Below are 19,990 nucleotides of genomic sequence, written 5' to 3'. Positions count from 1 at the left end.
CCTTATAAATAATTATCGAATACATGTATATAATTATTTTAGCCATGCATCGCAAGATTGACACTGAATTTTTATAACCGAACATTTGTCAACCGTTGTAATAAGATAAACAACATAGCCATCGGACCCTGGGCACGTGTCTCTACCCCCCTCCCTCCCCCACAAACACACACACATTCCCCTTATATTTTTCACCGATATAATATACTATAAAAAATATAGCAACTTTATGTTTGTGTCCTTTCAAAAACAACGTCTAATAATCGTGATAACCCCCTGTTGCATTTGGAGGGGGGGGGGGGGGGGGCTTTACAGTGATTTTTAGCCGGGCTCATTGCTCGTAGAGCAATAGCCGGCTTTTTTAATGATTATTTCCTATGGGCCTAAACAAAGAGAAATCATTACTTTTATTAAGCATTATTCAGCCATCCGTACTTAAGGAGCTGTCTCTTGGTTTCACAAACTTGGTCACTGGTCACTTTCTAATACCTTGTCACAAACTATATCCACTTTGAAACCCATATTGGTCACTTGTCACTTTCTTATACCTTGTCACAAACTATATCCACCTTGAAACCCGTATTACTAATTATTATTAATCGCTAGTCAGTTGTTTTATTGCACACTTAACTTTGAAACCCTTATAGTCACTGGTCACTTTCTAATACCTTGTCACAAACTATATCCACTTTGAAACCCGTATTACTATTTATTATTTAATAATCGCTAGTCACTTCTTTTATTCTCATCGACTACAATCCCCCCCCCCCCCCTTGCTCTTTGAATCCGATTAACAATATTTATTATATTGACATCTAACCTGTATACAAAGTAGATAATACATTATAAATATTCTTGATATAAATCTATTATAATATTTAAGAAGTTATAATAAATTTCAGCATTTTTTGCAGACCAAAAAACCAATATTTTTTTCTAATTTCGTTTTGATATATATAACACTCTTTCTTGCATTGTAATATAATCAAATGACCTCTTCGGTTTAAATATATTCAACGATTTCTAGAAGGTCAAAACTTAGTAAAGGGGAGTAATTGAATTTTAAACCGCCTTTTGATTGGTTAGTTTGGATCTTGAATCTCGAAACTCGAATTTCGAATCTCGAATTTCGAATCTCGTATTTCGAAACTCGAATCTCGAATGAGCCTTCTGGGCTTTCGTACATACATGAACTTATTCTACTAAATATATTGTTCATATGAATTGCACTGCGTACGAGTATTGTATTTATGTAGAGTATTCATATTTATGAGATTTATGTCTCAATAATAAAATATGAAAATTTGAAAATCTAGGAATTCAAATCTTTACGCTGAAGCTATTTTTAATTGAAAATAGAAATAAAATCAAAATTGTAAACAGAACATAAATATTAGTGAGTTCGTGGGTCGATCTCTTCATACCTCGAAAACAACACCCCCCCCCCCCCCCCGAGAAAATTAGTGATTTTACAGCAGATTTATAGGTTTTGAATAGAGCAAAATGTCATATTTACTTTTTTGAAATAGATACATCTTTACATCAAATGCAAAAGAGAGATGGTTTATACTACTTTTACTTCTGTAGCAATTAGTTAATACTGTGTCATAGAAAAATGGGTGGAATAAATAAAGAAAGCAAGAGATAAAATGCTAATGATGTTGTATGTGCTTAGTGTTTATGATCAAAGTAATGTTTATTCCCAAATAAAATGCAGCCATATTGTTCACTCTACACAATCTTTCAATGAAAGATCGACAACTCGAGAAAACACACTCTGAACATAGAAAGAACGTGGCACAACATCGTTAAATGGGGCAAAAACAAAGATGATGGACATTCTTTTAAAGTAAAAGTAAAGAATGGAGAAAAATCAGACCATTTAAATGAGTAATATACGATCGTAGCTGTTTTGTTAATGTATTGTATTATTGTATATCCAGACTTTGTTCTTCTTAACATGAAATATATGGAGCGAACAGTATTCAAGCTCACAATACAAATCAGGCGCAGAGCAAACACGGACCTCTAAAACAACAGAGGTTGGGTCAGGTACCACGGAGGAGTGTGCATCCCTGCCGACCGGTCACACCCGCCATGTGCTCCTTGTCATAATTGGGAAATAACGGGAAAATCCGAAAATTTGCAGCCCTCCACCGGCAACTGGTGATGTTTTAATATGATTAAAAAATATTGAAAAAGACGTTAAAACAAAAATGCAAACGAACAAACTATATGGACAACGATGAGGAATAATATGGAATTCGAATCTTATCTTTGGCAATGTTATACTTTTATGATGTCATAATGCATAAAAAGCTGGAATTTTGACTACATGGCGATGATGCATGCACATGAACATATAATGATGTGTTTTTTTCCCAAATAAAGACGATTCTCTCTGTGGGGAGAAATTCATCCTTTTAAAAAATAAGATTTGTCATCTTTTGCTCTCCGCAATAATAAATAAATAAATAATAAATCAATCAATCGATCAATCAATCAGTCTCAAGTATAGCAGTGGTAACAACGGGGTATGTGTCACACATCTTGCTTTAAATGTATTTTAAAGTTCTGATTAAAAGAAAGAATTCTATATTTTAAATCATTTTTTAACTATTGAGTGTAATATGTTGATACGTTGGTATTTCAGATTAAGTCACTATATAGGGAAGAAATAATCTGCATTGTAAACGTTTGCTATATTCGCGCTCCCTTTAAAGTTGCAAATTCAAGAAACTGTGAATAGAATGAAATCTTAAAAGGTCATTACATACACTTTGAAGAAAAACTGAAAATTTAAACAAATTTAAACGCATTCATGAGAAGCACAGGGAATAAAAATTAGCGAAGTTATACAATAGCTAACATGAACCAATAAACAGTATCTATTTTGTTTCATTTTTTCCCCTGAATATTAAGACATTGCATTAGTTAAGTATCGATCATATATTTTGATACATATCTAAATCTGTTGTTCGATGCGTACCAAAATTATCTATTATATATACTTGTTCATTTTACAACACCTAAATTATTTCTTGTATTACAAATCCATTTAAGCAATCCGAAATCCATATTTCCCTCGAGTAACTTCCTTTCAAAAATCGGATTAGATGTACATATATATTTTGAAATTCTTATACTTTTTCCAATCAAAAAAAAAAAAAGATCTGCAGTAATATTAAGTACAACGTTCCTATCCAAAGGATTAAGAGACCTAATTGATATTGTATGTCATTATCTGTTTTTGTGATAAAACAGTTATCAAATTAAAATGAAGAGAACCCGAAAAAATCAATGATGACGGTGGTCATCCGGGTCATTTCCGATATCATTTCAGAAATAGATCTGATAAATCTAGGAAATCCCGTAAAGAGTGACATCTGTTTCCCTAATTTCATAATCATGGTCTCGAAAGCATTCCTTTTTCACCATTAATAGTTTTAATTACGATGAGTGCTATAACAAACACAGTTCGAGCATCTACAGGAAAAAAGCAAATACTCGACTGAGAAAATAAATGAATAAGTCTTGTTTTATGACTCGTGTTATACACAGGCTCTGTAATGATGCATCTGGTAGTGCATTGAATTCGAAGTTCGGCCGTGGGTATATAAAAGGTCCTGAATCAATAGACAACCATTGTATGTAAAGTTGGAGTAAAGCTCTATGATGTTTTACAACCTTGTATTCTGAAATAACTATATGGCATAGTCATACTCCTTGATTCTTGGGATGTTTTTATGGATGGTCAGGTAAGAAAGGTTTTGCATTTTATATTCAACACAATCCCCTATTTCTCTTAAAATCGAAAATTATTCATGCCCTGGTTTATTTGAATTTTGATGTTTAATTCCGATAAAATTAAATATGTTTTTAAATTGTCGCTTAAGATAACATAGTAACAACGGTTAGGCATATTATTTCCTTCTTCAAATAGGATTGATTCGTAATTTTGCAAATTTGTGAAGATGTGATGTTAGTAAAACTATGGTTAAAGCTCTGACATATATCACTCTTACTGGATAAATATTATTAATTTCGAGGCATCCAGTACACAAACTTTTTGTGTCAAAGACTTAAATAGTATAAAAGTTTATCAAAAGACCTGGAATGCACTATGTGCCACTCTTTTGAAAAATAGGTAAAAAACGTATTGTAATTCTATGCATACCTGAATGAATTTCTGTGAACAATATACGTGTTCTCATTTTCTGGTTCTTTTTTTTTTTTTTTTTTTTTTTTTTTTTTTTTTAATGATGATTTCTGCTTTACAATTTTCACAATCACTAAAAATTGACTTAAACGAAAATGGCACTCGTAAAATAAATATGTTTTCTATGTATGTAAATCGAAATTTTCGCAGATTTATGGAATACAACGTCTTAAATATGTCTAATTAAGATACATATTCAGATGAACAAGCATTGTTTGTTGGGCTTAGGATTAATAAAGATATGATTTGACTTTCGAGAAAAAGTATATATATATATATATATATATATATATATATATATATATATATATATATATATATATATATATATATATATATATATATATATATATATATATATATATATATATAAAATGAAGATAATGAACAGTGATCGATCTCAAAAAAAAAAATGTAGAAATAATTCAAATCTGCCAACAGGGCACAAAACAAAAAAAAGACCCAAAGAAATTCCAGAGGTGGGACCAGGTGTCTAGGAGGAGCAAGCATCCCCTGTCGACTGGTCACATACGCCGTGAGTCCCAAGTGTTGATCATATAGAGGATAATTCCTTAGTCAAATTTAATATAAAAACAAAGGCCTTACAATTGGTATGAAAAACGTCAGCCAAAAGACGACTCAAATATGACTCAATGGTAGGTTATAATTGCTTACTAAGTCATTAAAACAACTTTAAAATTTACGAAAAGCTTACCTCAAAAGAGGTGGTTGAAATCCCTGTAACATCCACTTATCTGTTAATAGTCTGTCTCGGTTTAAAAATTGATTGTACTCGGAGCATGATTTTGAGTATTGAATAAGTTGGGAGATGTTAACCCAATATGCACACATGTGATGTGGGAAATTGCTACATAGATAAGGAAAGTTGACGATGGAAAAACTAAAGTCATCTTGTTTGTCATACAATTCAGTTGTTAGTTGGCCTTTATAGTCTACAGTCAGTAAAATATCCAAATATGAAACCGATGTGTAACTCTGTGGTGTCTTTCATTTCGAGTTCACTGTGATATATTGAGTCAACATATGAATGGAAAAGACTATGTTAATTGATAAATCGACGTCAATATATCTGATTGTCGAGTTGAAGGCCACAACAAGTGTTTTCTTCTTCTAAGAGGTTCTTGAATAAATTCTACTTCATTGGAATATAAAAACAGATCGGCTAAAGGAGCACAATTAGTGCTTATTTCAACAGTTTACAACAGTTTGTTGGAAGATCTAGTCTCCGAAGACTACATAAATGTTGTAAATTAGGAACTCCAGCATCATCTCAATTTATCATGAGGAATGGTTGAGTAAAGTGTAGAAAAGTCGTATGTTACCTACTTTTGAAAACTTTGGTTATTTTAAATTTTCTAAAAGTTCTTCAGAGGTTTTGAGAATTTGATTTCTACAACTAATAAAATATGCTGTAGAACAGTATGTCTTAAAGTTTCTCCTTTACAGCAGTTTTGTGAGGAGTAAAGATAGGGGCTTGGTAGATAATTTGCTTGACCCGACAATATATTTTTCTCTGTAAGAATTTTTGTGGAGATTAAGAATCCAATACAGGTAGGGTAGATCGAAAAAAAAATACGTAACTTACATGAGCTTTATGTTTTAGTGATTTATAAAGTACCAAAGGAAACTAATAATAAATGACTTTCACATTTGCAAAAGACACCCCCCCCCTTTGGTTGGTGTAACAAGCATTATGATTTCTACTTCCTCCTTAGCTTACCTGTAAATATTCTAAACCTTCAAACGCTTTCGGACAATTTTGTACCATTCCTTTTTTGGCATAGTATAGGGCAATAATGACAACAATGAAAACGTAATAAAAAAAATACAAAAGACTTTACTTGTTAGATATTGCACTATAAAGTTGAGAAAACAGTACCTTACACCAAGATTGTCTCCGCAAGACTGACTCTTGTAAATGTGAAAGTTGTCTTTTATATAGAATTTTTTCTTGACTCCGCAAGACTGCATGACTTGTAAATGTGAAAGTCGTCTTTTATAAAGATTTTTTCCCACTATGATGAAATGGGTATCATGGTAATATATATCCAGGGGAAAACTCTCGTGTTAGACAAATAAATTCTGCAAAACTGCAGTAATAAATATTTACACTCTGAGTGTCTAAAATGTGGCTCTAGTCTCACTTGTAATGCAGGAAATTCGGGTAAGATTTCAGTCATTTGATTAAACTACAGAAGTATAAGAGATAATTATTGAAACAGTCGAAGGACCAGGAGCCATCTTAAACAATACATAAGCTTATTATTGTTTTGTCCTATACAGTGTCAATTTCGATTTAGCATTGGAAAAAGGCTACACTTTCGGGAAATCCAGTTTTAAAGCAAGGAGATTTTTAGACCAGGAGAAAATTAAATATTATTGATTTGCTATTTAAGAATACAACAAGACCAAAAACTTCCGGAGGATGATATTCTGATAACAAGTATGAATTCTTAATGAACTTTATATACAAAGAGAGAATAAAGTCATCCATAGTAGAAAGAACGAGATAATAATATTATACTGTTTTGATGAAGAAGTGTTAGTGTTTTATTCAGCTTTTCTTTTCTAAATGTCCATTGATTGAGTGTGATTTACAATGACCTTGAAGTTGAATAAATCAAAATAATCAGTAAAATGAGAAAGTTATTTCATACATTCAAGTAGTCGGGTTAGAAATGAACTATAGATATCTGGTGCATGCCCTCTCACAAATACTCAGGATGAAATGAAATATATTCTGCCTTTCTTCTTAAATCAAGTGTGTTTGACTGCGATGCTGTGTTTATAATGAAGAAAAAACACCTGAAACGTTTTCGTAATTAAGTTGATATCGTTAAGCGATCTTGAGCTTAGTTTCTGTAACTAGTATAACATTCTGAAAAACTATCATTTGATAAACATCTTGTTGGGGTTGTTAACCCAAGAACTGAATTAATCGAGCAATTGTAGCATATTCGATGCTGTATATGATTAACCAGTTCCAATTGGGTATTGAAATGTTGAAACAAAGGCTGAATAGAATTCAATTGGGAACTCGGAATTGATTCTTGAGAAATATCTAACGAAAGTTAAGCACTGACCAGTGGGTAAAAAACAGCAAAAAGTTGACTGACACATGATAGACAATCTCTACAGTGACGTCACAAACAAGACCATTTTCTTAAGTTTAATGTCTGATGAATCTTCGCTCGGAATTAAATAAGAGTCAGTGTTTATCATGTAGATGAAAATCTTTTACAGCCGTTTTCCACTTCTACAAAAAATATAAAAAGCCTCACTTTATCTTTTGAACATTTCCATTGAGATGAATAGCTCTACGTTTTGCACACTGTATTTTCGCCAGATTTTCTGTTTATCAATTTCGGTGATTCCGGAAGGTTTGAATACTGTAGACGCCTTGATATCAATTCCTTCATTTCTGTCTTTGGAGACAGTTTAAGACATGATAAGGTAAGCAAGGATAATTTGGAATCAGAACAATTTGCTTTTCAAAATAAGTATATATATATATATATATATATATATATATATATATATATATATATATATATATATATATATATATATATATATATATATATATATATATATATATCTATCTATCTATCTATCTATATATATATATATATATATATATATATATATATATATATATATATATATATATATATATATATATATATTGAAAAATCAGGATTGTTTCTTTTTAAAGAAAAAAAGCAGATATTAAAAGGGCATATACCTAATTTTCTTTTTCCAATTTTGTAAGGCTACATAATTCTAATTTAATGTCTTTATCTTATTGAAGTCTGAATTTAAAATTTTAAAATGTTTCTAACGTACATTTATTTTAATCAGAACTTTGATTATCCTATCCTGAATATTGTCTTCAACGTATTCATGTCCAAATTTCAAATATTTTTTTAAACACATGTACTTTTATCAGAACTTTGATAATCCTAACCTGAATATGAACTATATCTTCATAAAGAACACAAATATCTTTCTGACTAAATCTTTATCTAAAAATATCTTTCTGTCGACGCATTTCGGCGGAGAAAAACTAATTTTCTGGTAAATTGTATCTATTTCATATACTCTCCAGACACCTAAGATATAGTATCGGTAGTTATTAAGCTTTATTTCATTTCCTACCTTCCGAGTTCAATCCAGGCTTTATGTTTGGTGCCGTTTTGATGCGATTTATTAGCCCTATCAGATTGTATTTCACATTTCTATCATTTCTGTATCCTTGCCATGACTGCAAAGGTCAAGCTTGGGAAAATAATGGATAACTGATGCGTTGAAACGTGCTGTCTGTACAAATAGAAGATATTTAAGTTTCGTATTTAACTAATGAGGCAAGGGAGACAATTGATTTTCAATACTGTAATCTTCTTTTTCGGCTATCTGATAGAATACTCTAGCAATCAGAAAATTACATTCATTTGTATAAAATGTAATATAAGCAGCAATCCTGGATAAAAGAAAACTATTATTAACTCTGTGCTTCTTTTGCATATCAAATTCATTTAATAATAGAAATATAATATATTTTTATGTCAAATAGTCTGTTTATAATGTATTTATGCACTTTAAATGTTCTTACACTTGTACAAATAAGCAATTTGTTTCTTTTTTCTCTTCGACAAACGTATGGATAAGGAATGTGAATGATATGATATCTCACTGCATTACAAATATCGAAGTAGCTTGTTCATTGAACTTTTTTTGCATGAATATTTGGGCGTATTTGTTTTTTGGTTTTTTTTTTAAGTTGAAGCTGTAGTCATTCATTTCGATCTTTTTCTCCCTAATAACGATCTGATGCCAGAAAATTCCAAAGTGACTTTATAATGACCTTGTTTGCAATTGCAACCTATCGTGTGGTCGTATTTTAACGATTTGCATTGTTTTCATGAATTATGGGATTGATAACTCATCGTTTTCTTCACGTTTTCGTCCTTGTACATGTTTATTGTATGTAGCATCAGATGATTTTCCTGGAAAATTTTAAAGTCAATCAGTAGAGAATCACGTTAATATTTTATAATAGTATTGCTACTAGTAATATGAAGGAGTTACTTATAATGCATAAGAAATTAAATGTAGGGATAATTTGACATTCACATGGAATTCACTTTGTCTTTTTATATGTACGTTATTGTAAAATCTAAATATTTGCTGTAATAAATGTAAGAGAAGGAATCTGTTCTTCCTTTCTTATAGGATAATTCTGTCAAGGTTATCAAAATCAGGTCCTTGCGACTTCGTGCAAACAAATTATTAGTACCTCGGAGATCCGACCTTTTGAATAGGAAATGGGATGCACATCTTCTTTTGGAGGTTTGCGATTTGTTTTTGTCATGGTCACTTGACATTGTACGAAGGATTTTGTCATTTCTAACAGACGATAAATAAAACAAGTGACAAATCGAAACAGCAACTACATGAGCAACTGAGTGGTATAATATGCGAGTTCTTTTAAGTTATTTTATTCAAAAACTGTTTTTTTTCTTTAAGCAAATAATCTCTCTGGGGACAGGGAAATTAATTTAATAAAATGCAGTTTGACCATGTCGTCTAAATCAAAACAATATACAAGTGTAAGCAAGGGCAGTGCATTATTTATAGAAATAAATTCAAGTCTTAAAAGCACTGAAAACCACTCCAATGTCCTAGAATAGAATTGAGTCAAATTTTCAAATGAATCTACTACATTAGAGTAAAAAAAAAAAAGAGTTTTCAATGATTAATATGCAGTAAACGTATTACATTTTGCTATGTATTCTTTTTAGCGCCTTTGGCGGAAAGCAACTTCCACTAATTCAAGTACAACGCTAACTGTGTTGCACATATTAAGAACTGTGCTAAATCAAATCTACGCTAACTTGTCCAAAAATCATTTCCGCCAAAAATCGTACATGCTAAATATAAAACATTTACAGCAATGATTTATTAATGAAATCCTTTTTCGGGCAATGTACATGTACTTCCAAAATACATTTTTACAAATATCAGCTATATTTTTAGCTTTAATCCCATCGTCAAAGATATACAGAATTACTGAGCATATCGCTTTAGGCTTTGATAAATGTATTATGACTTAAATGCGTTATAAGTAGTCACTCAATAATAATAAAAAGTGAAATATGAGTCGAACTGGAACATAAAATCAGAAGTACCTTGTCGCAGCAGGCGCTGGCATATAAAAACTTTTTTCAATTCTTTTATTTCAATCCCTAGCATAGATAAAATTTGGTGCTTCTGTAAAGAAATGAATGAAAAACTTCCCTGGACGTAAACCTAAAACATTCAATCAATCGAACACTCTCCAGTATTTTAATTATCCGTAACAGCCAGCTTAGTGAAGTAAATTGAGACCAAATATTCTATTCTTGGCATCCGATATTTCATTATACTTTAAAAGCACGCAAATGCACTCAAAACCTCGTCTTGTTTACAGACAATGAGTATGAAGAAGGCAGAAATAATTGAAGCCGATGTATACAAAAGCTATCTTATTAAGAATGGTTCACTTTTTATCTTGACTCGAGGGAAATTAAGGACAGGTGCAGAGCTAGATTAAGGTATATTATTACTTTAATCATGTGAGCATGAGTTATGCTATCTTTGCAAGGTAGTGAGTGCTTTTGCATCATCTGGGATTTCAAGGTTACAACGAGTTCTTTTGTATAGCAGAATCTTGATGTCTTTTTTTTTTAAATAGTTATAGACTGTGGATGAAGCTTGTCAATAAAGAATGGAATATTTGTTCACTCATATTCTTCGAATATTTGAATACTCCAGAAGTACTCTTATTTATGAAAATTACTATAGTCAGCGAATTTTTGAGAGCTTTCATTTAGCTGAATGTATAATAATATAGGCATCAAATTAGGTACACAGAACTAAACATGAAAAAAACTCTCTTTTCAAAGAATAAGAAAAAACACGTATCAATTCAGTTCAGGGTTATAGGTTCTTTTTCTATTGCATGAATACCATTAAAGTTCATTTAGTTATTCAACTGTTATACATGCTGCAGTTGTAGGCATGTGATATATATTCAAACAATGTCAAAGTGAGTGCTGTCAAATTTTGCATTTTCAAACAATAAAATTTCGTTTCCCTCCTCCCTTTTCCATAACAACCCAGATGGTCTTCCATTAATGACTCCTAATTTAAGTACATTTTTAGTGCACTTTTTTTTTTCAGTCTTTCCATGCCACAGCATATAAAAAATATTTTATTTGTCTAGTAAATCTCTTAGTTGCGTTAAATAGCCAAGTGTTAGATGATGTTTGGATTACTGTGTTGTTTTGTATTTCTTTCTTTAAGTGGCCGATCATACTTAAGACTGAATTGAACACAATTAAGTCAATGACATAAATATCTATACCAATTATATAACATCCAATTAATATTTTGGTAATTCTCTTTAAAAAGAGACGATGTTTACTGGTTTTATTTTCTTTTAATCAAGGAAGATATTGAAGGAATATCTGTGATTTGATGCTACTAAATTTGAATTGCTGATAAATATCATTGCTTCATATGATCTCTATTTTAACACAAACGTCTATCTACAGATTCAGTTTTATTAATTTGATGATTATATATGACTTTATCTTCGGGGTGTCCCTTAACGAAATTGTAACAGACTGTGTTCAGAAATATTTACTATCTCAAAACTGTGGTACACTTTATTGTGGCCTAGTGATTCGCTTTTCCTCGAATAGATTTGATCTCTAACTTTGATGTTTTTCTAATCATACAAATTAGCTCTAAATCCTTTTAGCCCAACGAAATGTAAAGGTACCTTAGAGTTCATACTACAAAGTATTCTGATCGTTAATTCGATAGAAAGCTCTGAACGGATTCTGGAAATGGTAATTAATTCTAAAGTAAGTAGAGTTATTTCTTTGCTAATACCGCGTACCATCTATCTGACATTTCATATATATGCTGTCAAAGTTATACTAAACAACATCAAGAGAGAAAGTTTAAGAAACCTTAGAGTAAAATGATCTAGATCTTCCTTCGTTCTTTGCTTTAGAAAGAAATGATCATTAATTCAATTTAAAAAATTAATATATATTTTTTCTTACAATTTTAAAAAAAACTTACAGTTTAATATTTTTTTTATGTAAGATTATATTGCGTCATTGCATTTAATTTTTAAATTTATATTGTTTAATGTGTCATATTTATTTCCCTCTTTAGTTCATGTCCATATAATATTCTGAGAGATGTTTTTAGTTTCGTATTTCTTTTTGTGGAGGTTTCGAATTCGATTTTCAGATTCTTAATCAAAATATCTTTGTTCATCCTAGATTTCCTTCACACAATGTAGTTGAAATTCGTCTCATTTTCTCGCCATTATACGATGACACTGAACAAGAGTAGAACAAACACAACTTTTAATCATACACAGATTGGAATGCGACAGTTTCCTGATAATTCTATTACTAGAATGATTTGTGTGATTCAGCTTCACTTCTTCAGACATCATGAAATTTTTTTTTCTTGTTATCACTAACTTATCAGCCACGATATGGCTTTACGTCATGGAGAGTTACTAAGGCCTTCAGATTCGGAATAAATGACCTAAAATTTGACATTTTTGTAAGTGATTGTGAAGGTTGTACAATTATGTAACACGAAAGCACGATCAAGTACGATGCAAGACTGGTTTGATTTTTATATCAATTAATTTTGTGAAGGATTTGTTTCTATAATGAAGCTTTGGTATACTAAATGATTTCAGTTCAATGACCATTATCTAATTAAATTATTGGTTTAATAAACCATTAAATCGTGCTGTCCAAGTAAATGTCCTCTAGTTCCTATCATTCATGCATTCTTTTTAAAAAAGAGACTATTTTCACAAAATATTTTAATGTTTGAGTAACTGCTTTTACAAAATAAATTGTAGTTTTCAATGACACCAGAATGAAACTTCAGAAAACCAAAGTAACCAAATATTAATTATAAATTTCTTTCATACTTCTTAATCAATGTTTCTTTTTATTATTTGAGATATTCTTAAGTCAATGAACATACTAGGATTGCGTAACAGCAAACAACTGTAAATGTTGTTTATCATCAAGAAGGATTTACTGTGCCTGATTCCTAAGCTAGATAACCTCGCTGTCACTTATAGGTCACTTATCCGCTGTTTTCTGTTTCAATTACTTCCAAGGAAGATAGGAATCTACACCATCTACACCATCTTCTCCCAGAGTGACATATAAGTGACAATTATGATCTTCTTTTCATGTCTGTCTTTGACAGCTCACGGATATACTCCCTAAAATATCTTTTCAGATTCTCTTTTCATTGCTTTTTATTTTTATGTTCTATCTCTAACTTCATTTGCAATATTGGTGCTTATTCTGAATATCTGTAAAGTTCTACTGTTCGTTAAAAGGAAAATGCCTTGATAGTTTTCTTTGCTTGAAATATAGAGATAACAAACAGTATTCAAGCTCATAGTCCATTAAAATAATACGAAACGGGAGCAGAGCAAACACGGACCTCCAAAAACATCAGAGGCGGGATCAGGTGTCATGGAGGAGTTAAGCACCCCCTGTCGACCAGTCACACCCGCCGTGTGCTCTTTGTCCTGATCGGGTAAACGGAAAAATTCGTAGAAATGTCAGCGTGTTAAAGTAGGATTTCATTTGATTTTTTGTGGAGGGGGGGGGTGTTCATACACAAACGGAGTTTAAAATCTCTCTATCTACACATACATTAACATGTAATTCTCATCTCGTTTAAGGAATAAATCTTCGTAAAGCAGGAGAGGGAATAGAAATGGTTACTCCCCTTCTAGGGGGAAAAGTAAACCCTCAAAAACACTGTTAAAAAACAAGACCTTCTCTTGTAGTTTACATTCAAAATAAAAGAGGTAAAGATAACGATCAAAATCAGAAACCCTCTTAACAATAAGAATCGTTAACAGGGCAAAAACACGGACCCCTGGAAACACCGGAGATATGATCAGGTGCCTTAAAGAAGTAGGTATCCCCTGTCGGTCAGATCACATTCACCCGAAACCGTCTGCATTGATCAGGTAAACAAGGTACAGGAATAAATTATATCAACAAAGCATATAAATGCTTTAAAATATGAAAAAAGCAAGCAAAGGCTGGGGTAAATATTTATAGCAGAACTTAAACAAATCAAATGCATGCAAACAAAATTCAGTACATTAGAGGTACTCGGATGCAAAGAGGATCAATATTTCAATTACTTCTCTTCTGGTCCCAGCAGAAACAATTTTGTATATGATTTGGAATTATTATTGCAGAGTTTTATCCAGGGGTAGAAATGGGTTATAATGCATTATTTTCAATATCATGATGCACAAAATCAATCATTTCAAACACTATGAAGATAAAGGTCCGACTGACTTGGAACTGGTTTATTTTTAATTTGATAATGCATATTCCTTCAGGGGATAGTTATACGAGAACCTTATAGTGCACATAACTCCCAAAGATCATTTTTAATACAGGGTGTTTCAACAAACATGTCCCAACTTTTGATGTCTATATTTCCGCACAATAATAAAATATTTACAAAACTATAACTGCATTTTATAGCACATTTTCTTGCAATATAATTGTGATATAAACAATATAAAATAACTTCATTATATTTTTCCTACTGAAGTTTTGATTACATCTTCAAAAATCAGATTGTCAGGTTTTTTTCCTCCAAAAATGGATCTATGGATGTTTTGAACTAATCAACACTAACAGAAAATATCCAAAATCACCAATACTAGTGCATAAGATTTTGAAAAGAGAAGTACTCATATGAAAACCACCTTTCTACGAAACAGACTTTTCAAATGATGTCAAAATATATGCCATACAGGACTTCAGAGACAAATGAGGATGCTGACTTAAAAACAATTCAGCTTTTTCAAACACATAAAAAATGACGTTAAATTGAAAACTGCTGCTGAAGTTTAAACTTTAAAAATGCCTGTCTTAAAAAAAATAAATGATTCGGCATCACTTCAAATTTCATATTGATAAAATTGTTTGATTATGTGGTTTTCATTTTTGCAAAAAATTTCTTATATTAATACAGTCTAACTTTATATTGAAACCGCAAAGTCGGGACATGTTTACTGAAACACCCTGTACTTCTAATGAAATCTTGAGTTAATATAGTAGAACCCTTACCAAAATTTAGTATTTTGCGACCGCGAGTGTGACAAAGCTTACTCCTCCTTTTTTCATTAATTTTTTTGTAGTATTGTTTAGAACAATTTTAAAAAAGAGTAAAAAATATTGAACTATTTATAAAGATGAATAGAATACATTTCATCATGCGAGGGAATAAATCATATGCCACGAACCGATTAGAGAATAGGGACATGTATTTAGAATGGAAAAAAATAGAGTAGAATTTGACGCTTAAAATCGCTGTTATCAAGACTGTCTAACACAAGTTAATAAGAACGATCGATATGGGGTGTCATAACTTTCCCAATTCTCGCCTCCATGATGTTCATTCTACACTAATGACAGAAAGAATATGCTTCTGTTAATGTCTTTTAGTCATAAAAATGTCCATCACGGCCTTGTAGCTGCTACCAAAGAGCATCTATATCTAATTGTAGGAAGAATTATTGAGACGAATTCTTTCTAAAACCCATAAACAGGAAAAAAGACATTAGACCACGCACCCTGGACTTTAAAAAAGTATAACATTATTTACAATAAAATCTGGAATGGGTATATGTTAGGGAGCTTGATAAATCCCATAAACTTAGAAGGGTTGAAAATTATATTTATTATTTATATGAAAGAGTAATATCTGTTTTGATAATTTTTTTTCAACATATTGTTGAAATAATACTAGTTGCAAAAATTTTTGATGAAAGAATAAGCATCTCACTTCTTCAATAGTTTTTTCGGTTATGTATATTTTTGCCTTCTTGAATTAAAAAAAAATGGGGGGGGGGGATTGATCACTACTTTTCTATTATGAATAGTTTTCGTTTTGGCTTAATAAAAAATCTGGTCTACGAAATGTGTGATATGTTTTGAAATACTTCATTCATTATTGATATCAAAAGAAATATCAAGTACTTATTCATAGGTAAATAAAATTAAGTTTTATTTGCATTGAGTATGAAATTGTAAATTAAAATTCATAACATGTTCTAGAAGTCTAACACTGTTTTAAGTGTTCGGTTCTGTGATGTTACTATCAATCTTAATTATGAATCTCAGATTCCTTATGCAATTTGTAATGTCGAATTTACATTACTTGAATTTGTAAGAACTACGAAATATTAATCAAAGTTGCCATACATTTTCACATTTTATCCTAGAAGTGTAAATTGTTTTGGAATGCCTTTGATAAACCAGCTCTATCTCAAGATATGATATCTTAGCATGCCACTGCGCTCAGAAATACATTCGAAAAATTCGTAAGAACGATAAAATTTCATATAAGTTTGATATAGACATAAAATTTTCAAAATGTTGACCGACTTTTCGCTTCATATTTTAAAAACATGTCATATTTTATCTTGATTATGATTTCATCATTTGATATATTTATTACGTACTATTAATGATCTACTCTCGACCTGATAATGAATGTGACTTAATCAAAAATCTAACTGATAACCCAAATCATAAATGAAATCCATCAACATGTTCTCAAATTTTTTTTAATAACAATTAATGCATATTTTATTTTTTCCTGATGTCATTTATAAAGATAAGTGCCTAGTAGGTGATTTTCATCAGAAAGTAATTCGAAATAAACGATCGGCTTGTAATTATGCTGGTAAAGTTATGCATTTTGTTTGATTTGAGACGCAGAATAAATACGAACTGCATAGTTCATATCATAACGTGCTTCGCTTAATTAAGATTTTCAATCATGGGGCCGTCGTTTGCTTAACTGTCCTGCCGCATCGTTAAATTTAAATAAAATGGAGTACAGTTGTATGGAAATATACCAGCTGACCGGTCATGTCACCTGAGATAAGAACCATTAAAGAACTTCTGAATTATTCTGTTTGAAATTATTTTGTTTAGTCTGCACGAGATTTAATGGAATTGCGAGATCGATGCACGATTCCTCCAAGATAAAATATGCATATTACACTGTGTTATTATAACAGGCAGCTATCTTATAAATTTCCGTTCATTCTTCATCGGATAAATTGCATCCTGTCACACAATGCCGTATAACATTAGTATAATATTGTTAATTCTATTCCCGCTTTAATTCAGTTCTAGAGAAGAGCGGCAAAGTGCTTGTAGAGTTCAACTTTTCTCCTCCGATTACTCAATTTTCAGATTACCAGAAAATGTTCCAGATATAACTGCATAACTTCCGCGAAAATCTGAAGTTTTTTGCTTATTTGACAAAGAGATTACGTTTGGAAATGCCAATACAACGTAAAAGCATTCTTTTACACATTTTTTAGTGATGTTTGCTTTCGTTTATCGTCCGAAATTGATCAAAGAAATATGATTTTACGTGCATTTTGTTCAAATATTGACATTCTACTCTGCATTACATTGTGTTGAGACCAATAATCTCCCACAGATAACAATCATCTTTCTATGGATCATGTATGTGAACAGTAGCACCTCGGTTTCCTCATGCTTTCGCCGTTGGCATAAAAAATAACAGATTCAATTAATCTTTATTTTTCTGGAGTTAAGTATAACTGTGAAGATATTTTATTTTGACACTGGTATAAACTGCAGAAAATGGATTTAAAAATTTGACAAGGGAATTCTTTTCGCACAACGTTGAAAATCAAACACTCCTATCACACTTTGTACGAATAATTTATTTGTTTGTTTCAGATTCTGAGAAAGGGTTGCACCAAGACAAGCTTTATGACTATTTTCTACATTTCATCGGATGTAAATGTTTTAACAAAACTCTTTCCAATTATTTAGACTGAAGAGAAGGACATCTAAATACGTCCCAGAATGATCGATGGGCGAAATTTAACCATCATGGGTAAAACACACGATATGAATGCGACACAGGACATTCTGTTCGGAGCAGGACCGGATGCACCACCACCACCACCACCATTTCAAGAAGGATTTGAGTTATTCATGGCAATTAACGAATTTATCAAGATTGCCATTCCTGTGATCTTTTCTCTTGGATTTCCATTAAACTGGATCACATTTCATATCTTTGCTAGATCTAAACTAAAGGATACTTCATCCTCGCGATACATTGCTGCTATTGCTTTCGTTGACAACGGGGTTATTTTCACACATTTCTTAACTCATTTATCCGCTTATTTCAATATCCCTGTGTTTAAGCAACATGGTGCTTGTCAAATGGTTAACTACTTTAATTTTATGTGTACTTTCCTATCGATATGGTACGTAACAGCACTTGTGATTGATAAATTCATTGGATTGTATTGGCCCGTTAAAAGATCGGAATATTGCACGGAGTTCAGGGCAAAATGTGTGGCTGTATCTCTGGCCATCTTCTCCGTTGTGTTCTATCATCATCTTGTTTGGACCATGGGGCCAGAGGAAGTGTTTGGGAAAACAATCTGTCTTCCGTACGCAGCCCCAGGCTTGTATGAAACCTGGAGTACTCTCAACAAAGTAGATTATGTACTAGTCGCCATTATTCCATATTTTACCATTGTTATACTTCTGTGCCTTATACTTTTTAAAGTGTTTACGTACAAGTCACACACTAGACAATTTAATGGATCTGTTCGAGGGAGACCCCCCAGTGTTTCCACAGAACAGGAATTTAAAACGATGCCTCTGGCCATTGTGGTTGCCATAGCAACAATTGTCCTAGGATTTCTTAATAATATTTGTCGAATTTTCCAAATTGTTCAGCCGATAGTGGCGACAGTGGCAACGTTTCTATCTCAGTTGTCGTTTGCGTGTAAATTCTTCCTGTATGTGATGACGTCAGATAGATTTCGAGACGAGCTTGTTGGTCTTGGTCGTCAGATTATCTACCATGTTTCCAGACCATGTCGATGTAATAGGCATGATGCAGGGCCTACCTTCATCACCGTCAACCAACAGACAGACGACGTCCACGAGTTTCATTGCATTATTGAAGGTTCTGTGTGACAGAATTCAGACCATATTAAAAATTATGATGCTATTTAATCAAATTTAAATACATAGAATAGGTGATCTTTGGAAAGATAATTATTTTACTTTAGAATATGATTATGAAATAATTAAAGTAACATGACCTGTACACTCTGCTTGAATTTTGTTAGAGAACACTACTAGAGAATTGGAGAAAAAGAGGTTACTGTTAAATAAATGCACTTTGTTGAGAGCCCTACCTATATATAGAATCAAACAAGCTTTTGTATCGATAAACTTGGGTATTGATAGAATTACTCTAACAGAAGATGAATTCTGGTTTCATTGTAATTTAAAGCAAATTACATGCTATAAAAAAGAGGAATTCTGCAAATTTTACCTTATGTCTTTGGGTGACACATGCATGCAGGCATTCGTGGCCTTTCGATAATGAATATTCTTGAAATCTCTGATTAACAATTGACTAGTGTAATGCATGATTGCCAATATTTTATCATACTCATTTTAACAAACATCAACCATTTTTAAAACTTAAATCAAGTGGTCAAAAATATGCAGAAGTAGGAATCATATCGCTATAATATTAAATCTTCGACATATGTTTCATATAAAAATGGAATAATCATACCAGATTAAAATA

At 31.7% G+C, this 19,990-nt stretch overlaps 1 protein-coding gene across 3 annotated transcripts; it reads left to right on the top strand.

The window, feature by feature from the left end:
- Positions 1-3,691: 3,691 nt before the first annotated feature.
- On the top strand, positions 3,692-19,498 carry LOC133186037 (galanin receptor type 1-like). Of its 3 annotated transcripts, none has more exons than XM_061321316.1 (2): positions 3,692-3,758; positions 18,199-19,498. In XM_061321316.1, the coding sequence occupies exon 2, from the start codon at positions 18,232-18,234 to the stop codon at positions 19,363-19,365; it is 1,134 nt and encodes a 377-aa protein (XP_061177300.1). In that variant the 5' UTR covers positions 3,692-3,758; positions 18,199-18,231; the 3' UTR covers positions 19,366-19,498. The 3 variants fall into 3 exon arrangements, with proteins under 3 accessions (XP_061177300.1, XP_061177299.1, XP_061177298.1); XM_061321315.1 differs by lacking the exon at positions 3,692-3,758 and adding an exon at positions 7,451-7,693; XM_061321314.1 differs by lacking the exon at positions 3,692-3,758 and adding an exon at positions 7,452-7,693 and having other exon boundaries at positions 18,103-19,498.
- Positions 19,499-19,990: the final 492 nt, after the last annotated feature.

Source organism: Saccostrea echinata, unplaced genomic scaffold (assembly GCF_033153115.1).
Source record: "Saccostrea echinata isolate AGI-Se365-2 ecotype Australia unplaced genomic scaffold, CSIRO_AGI_Sech_v1 ptg000012l, whole genome shotgun sequence".
Taxonomy (NCBI): Eukaryota; Metazoa; Mollusca; class Bivalvia; order Ostreida; family Ostreidae; genus Saccostrea; species Saccostrea echinata.
The sequence above is the reverse complement of the archived record's forward strand: the minus strand, read 5'-3'. Positions and strand labels throughout refer to the sequence as shown.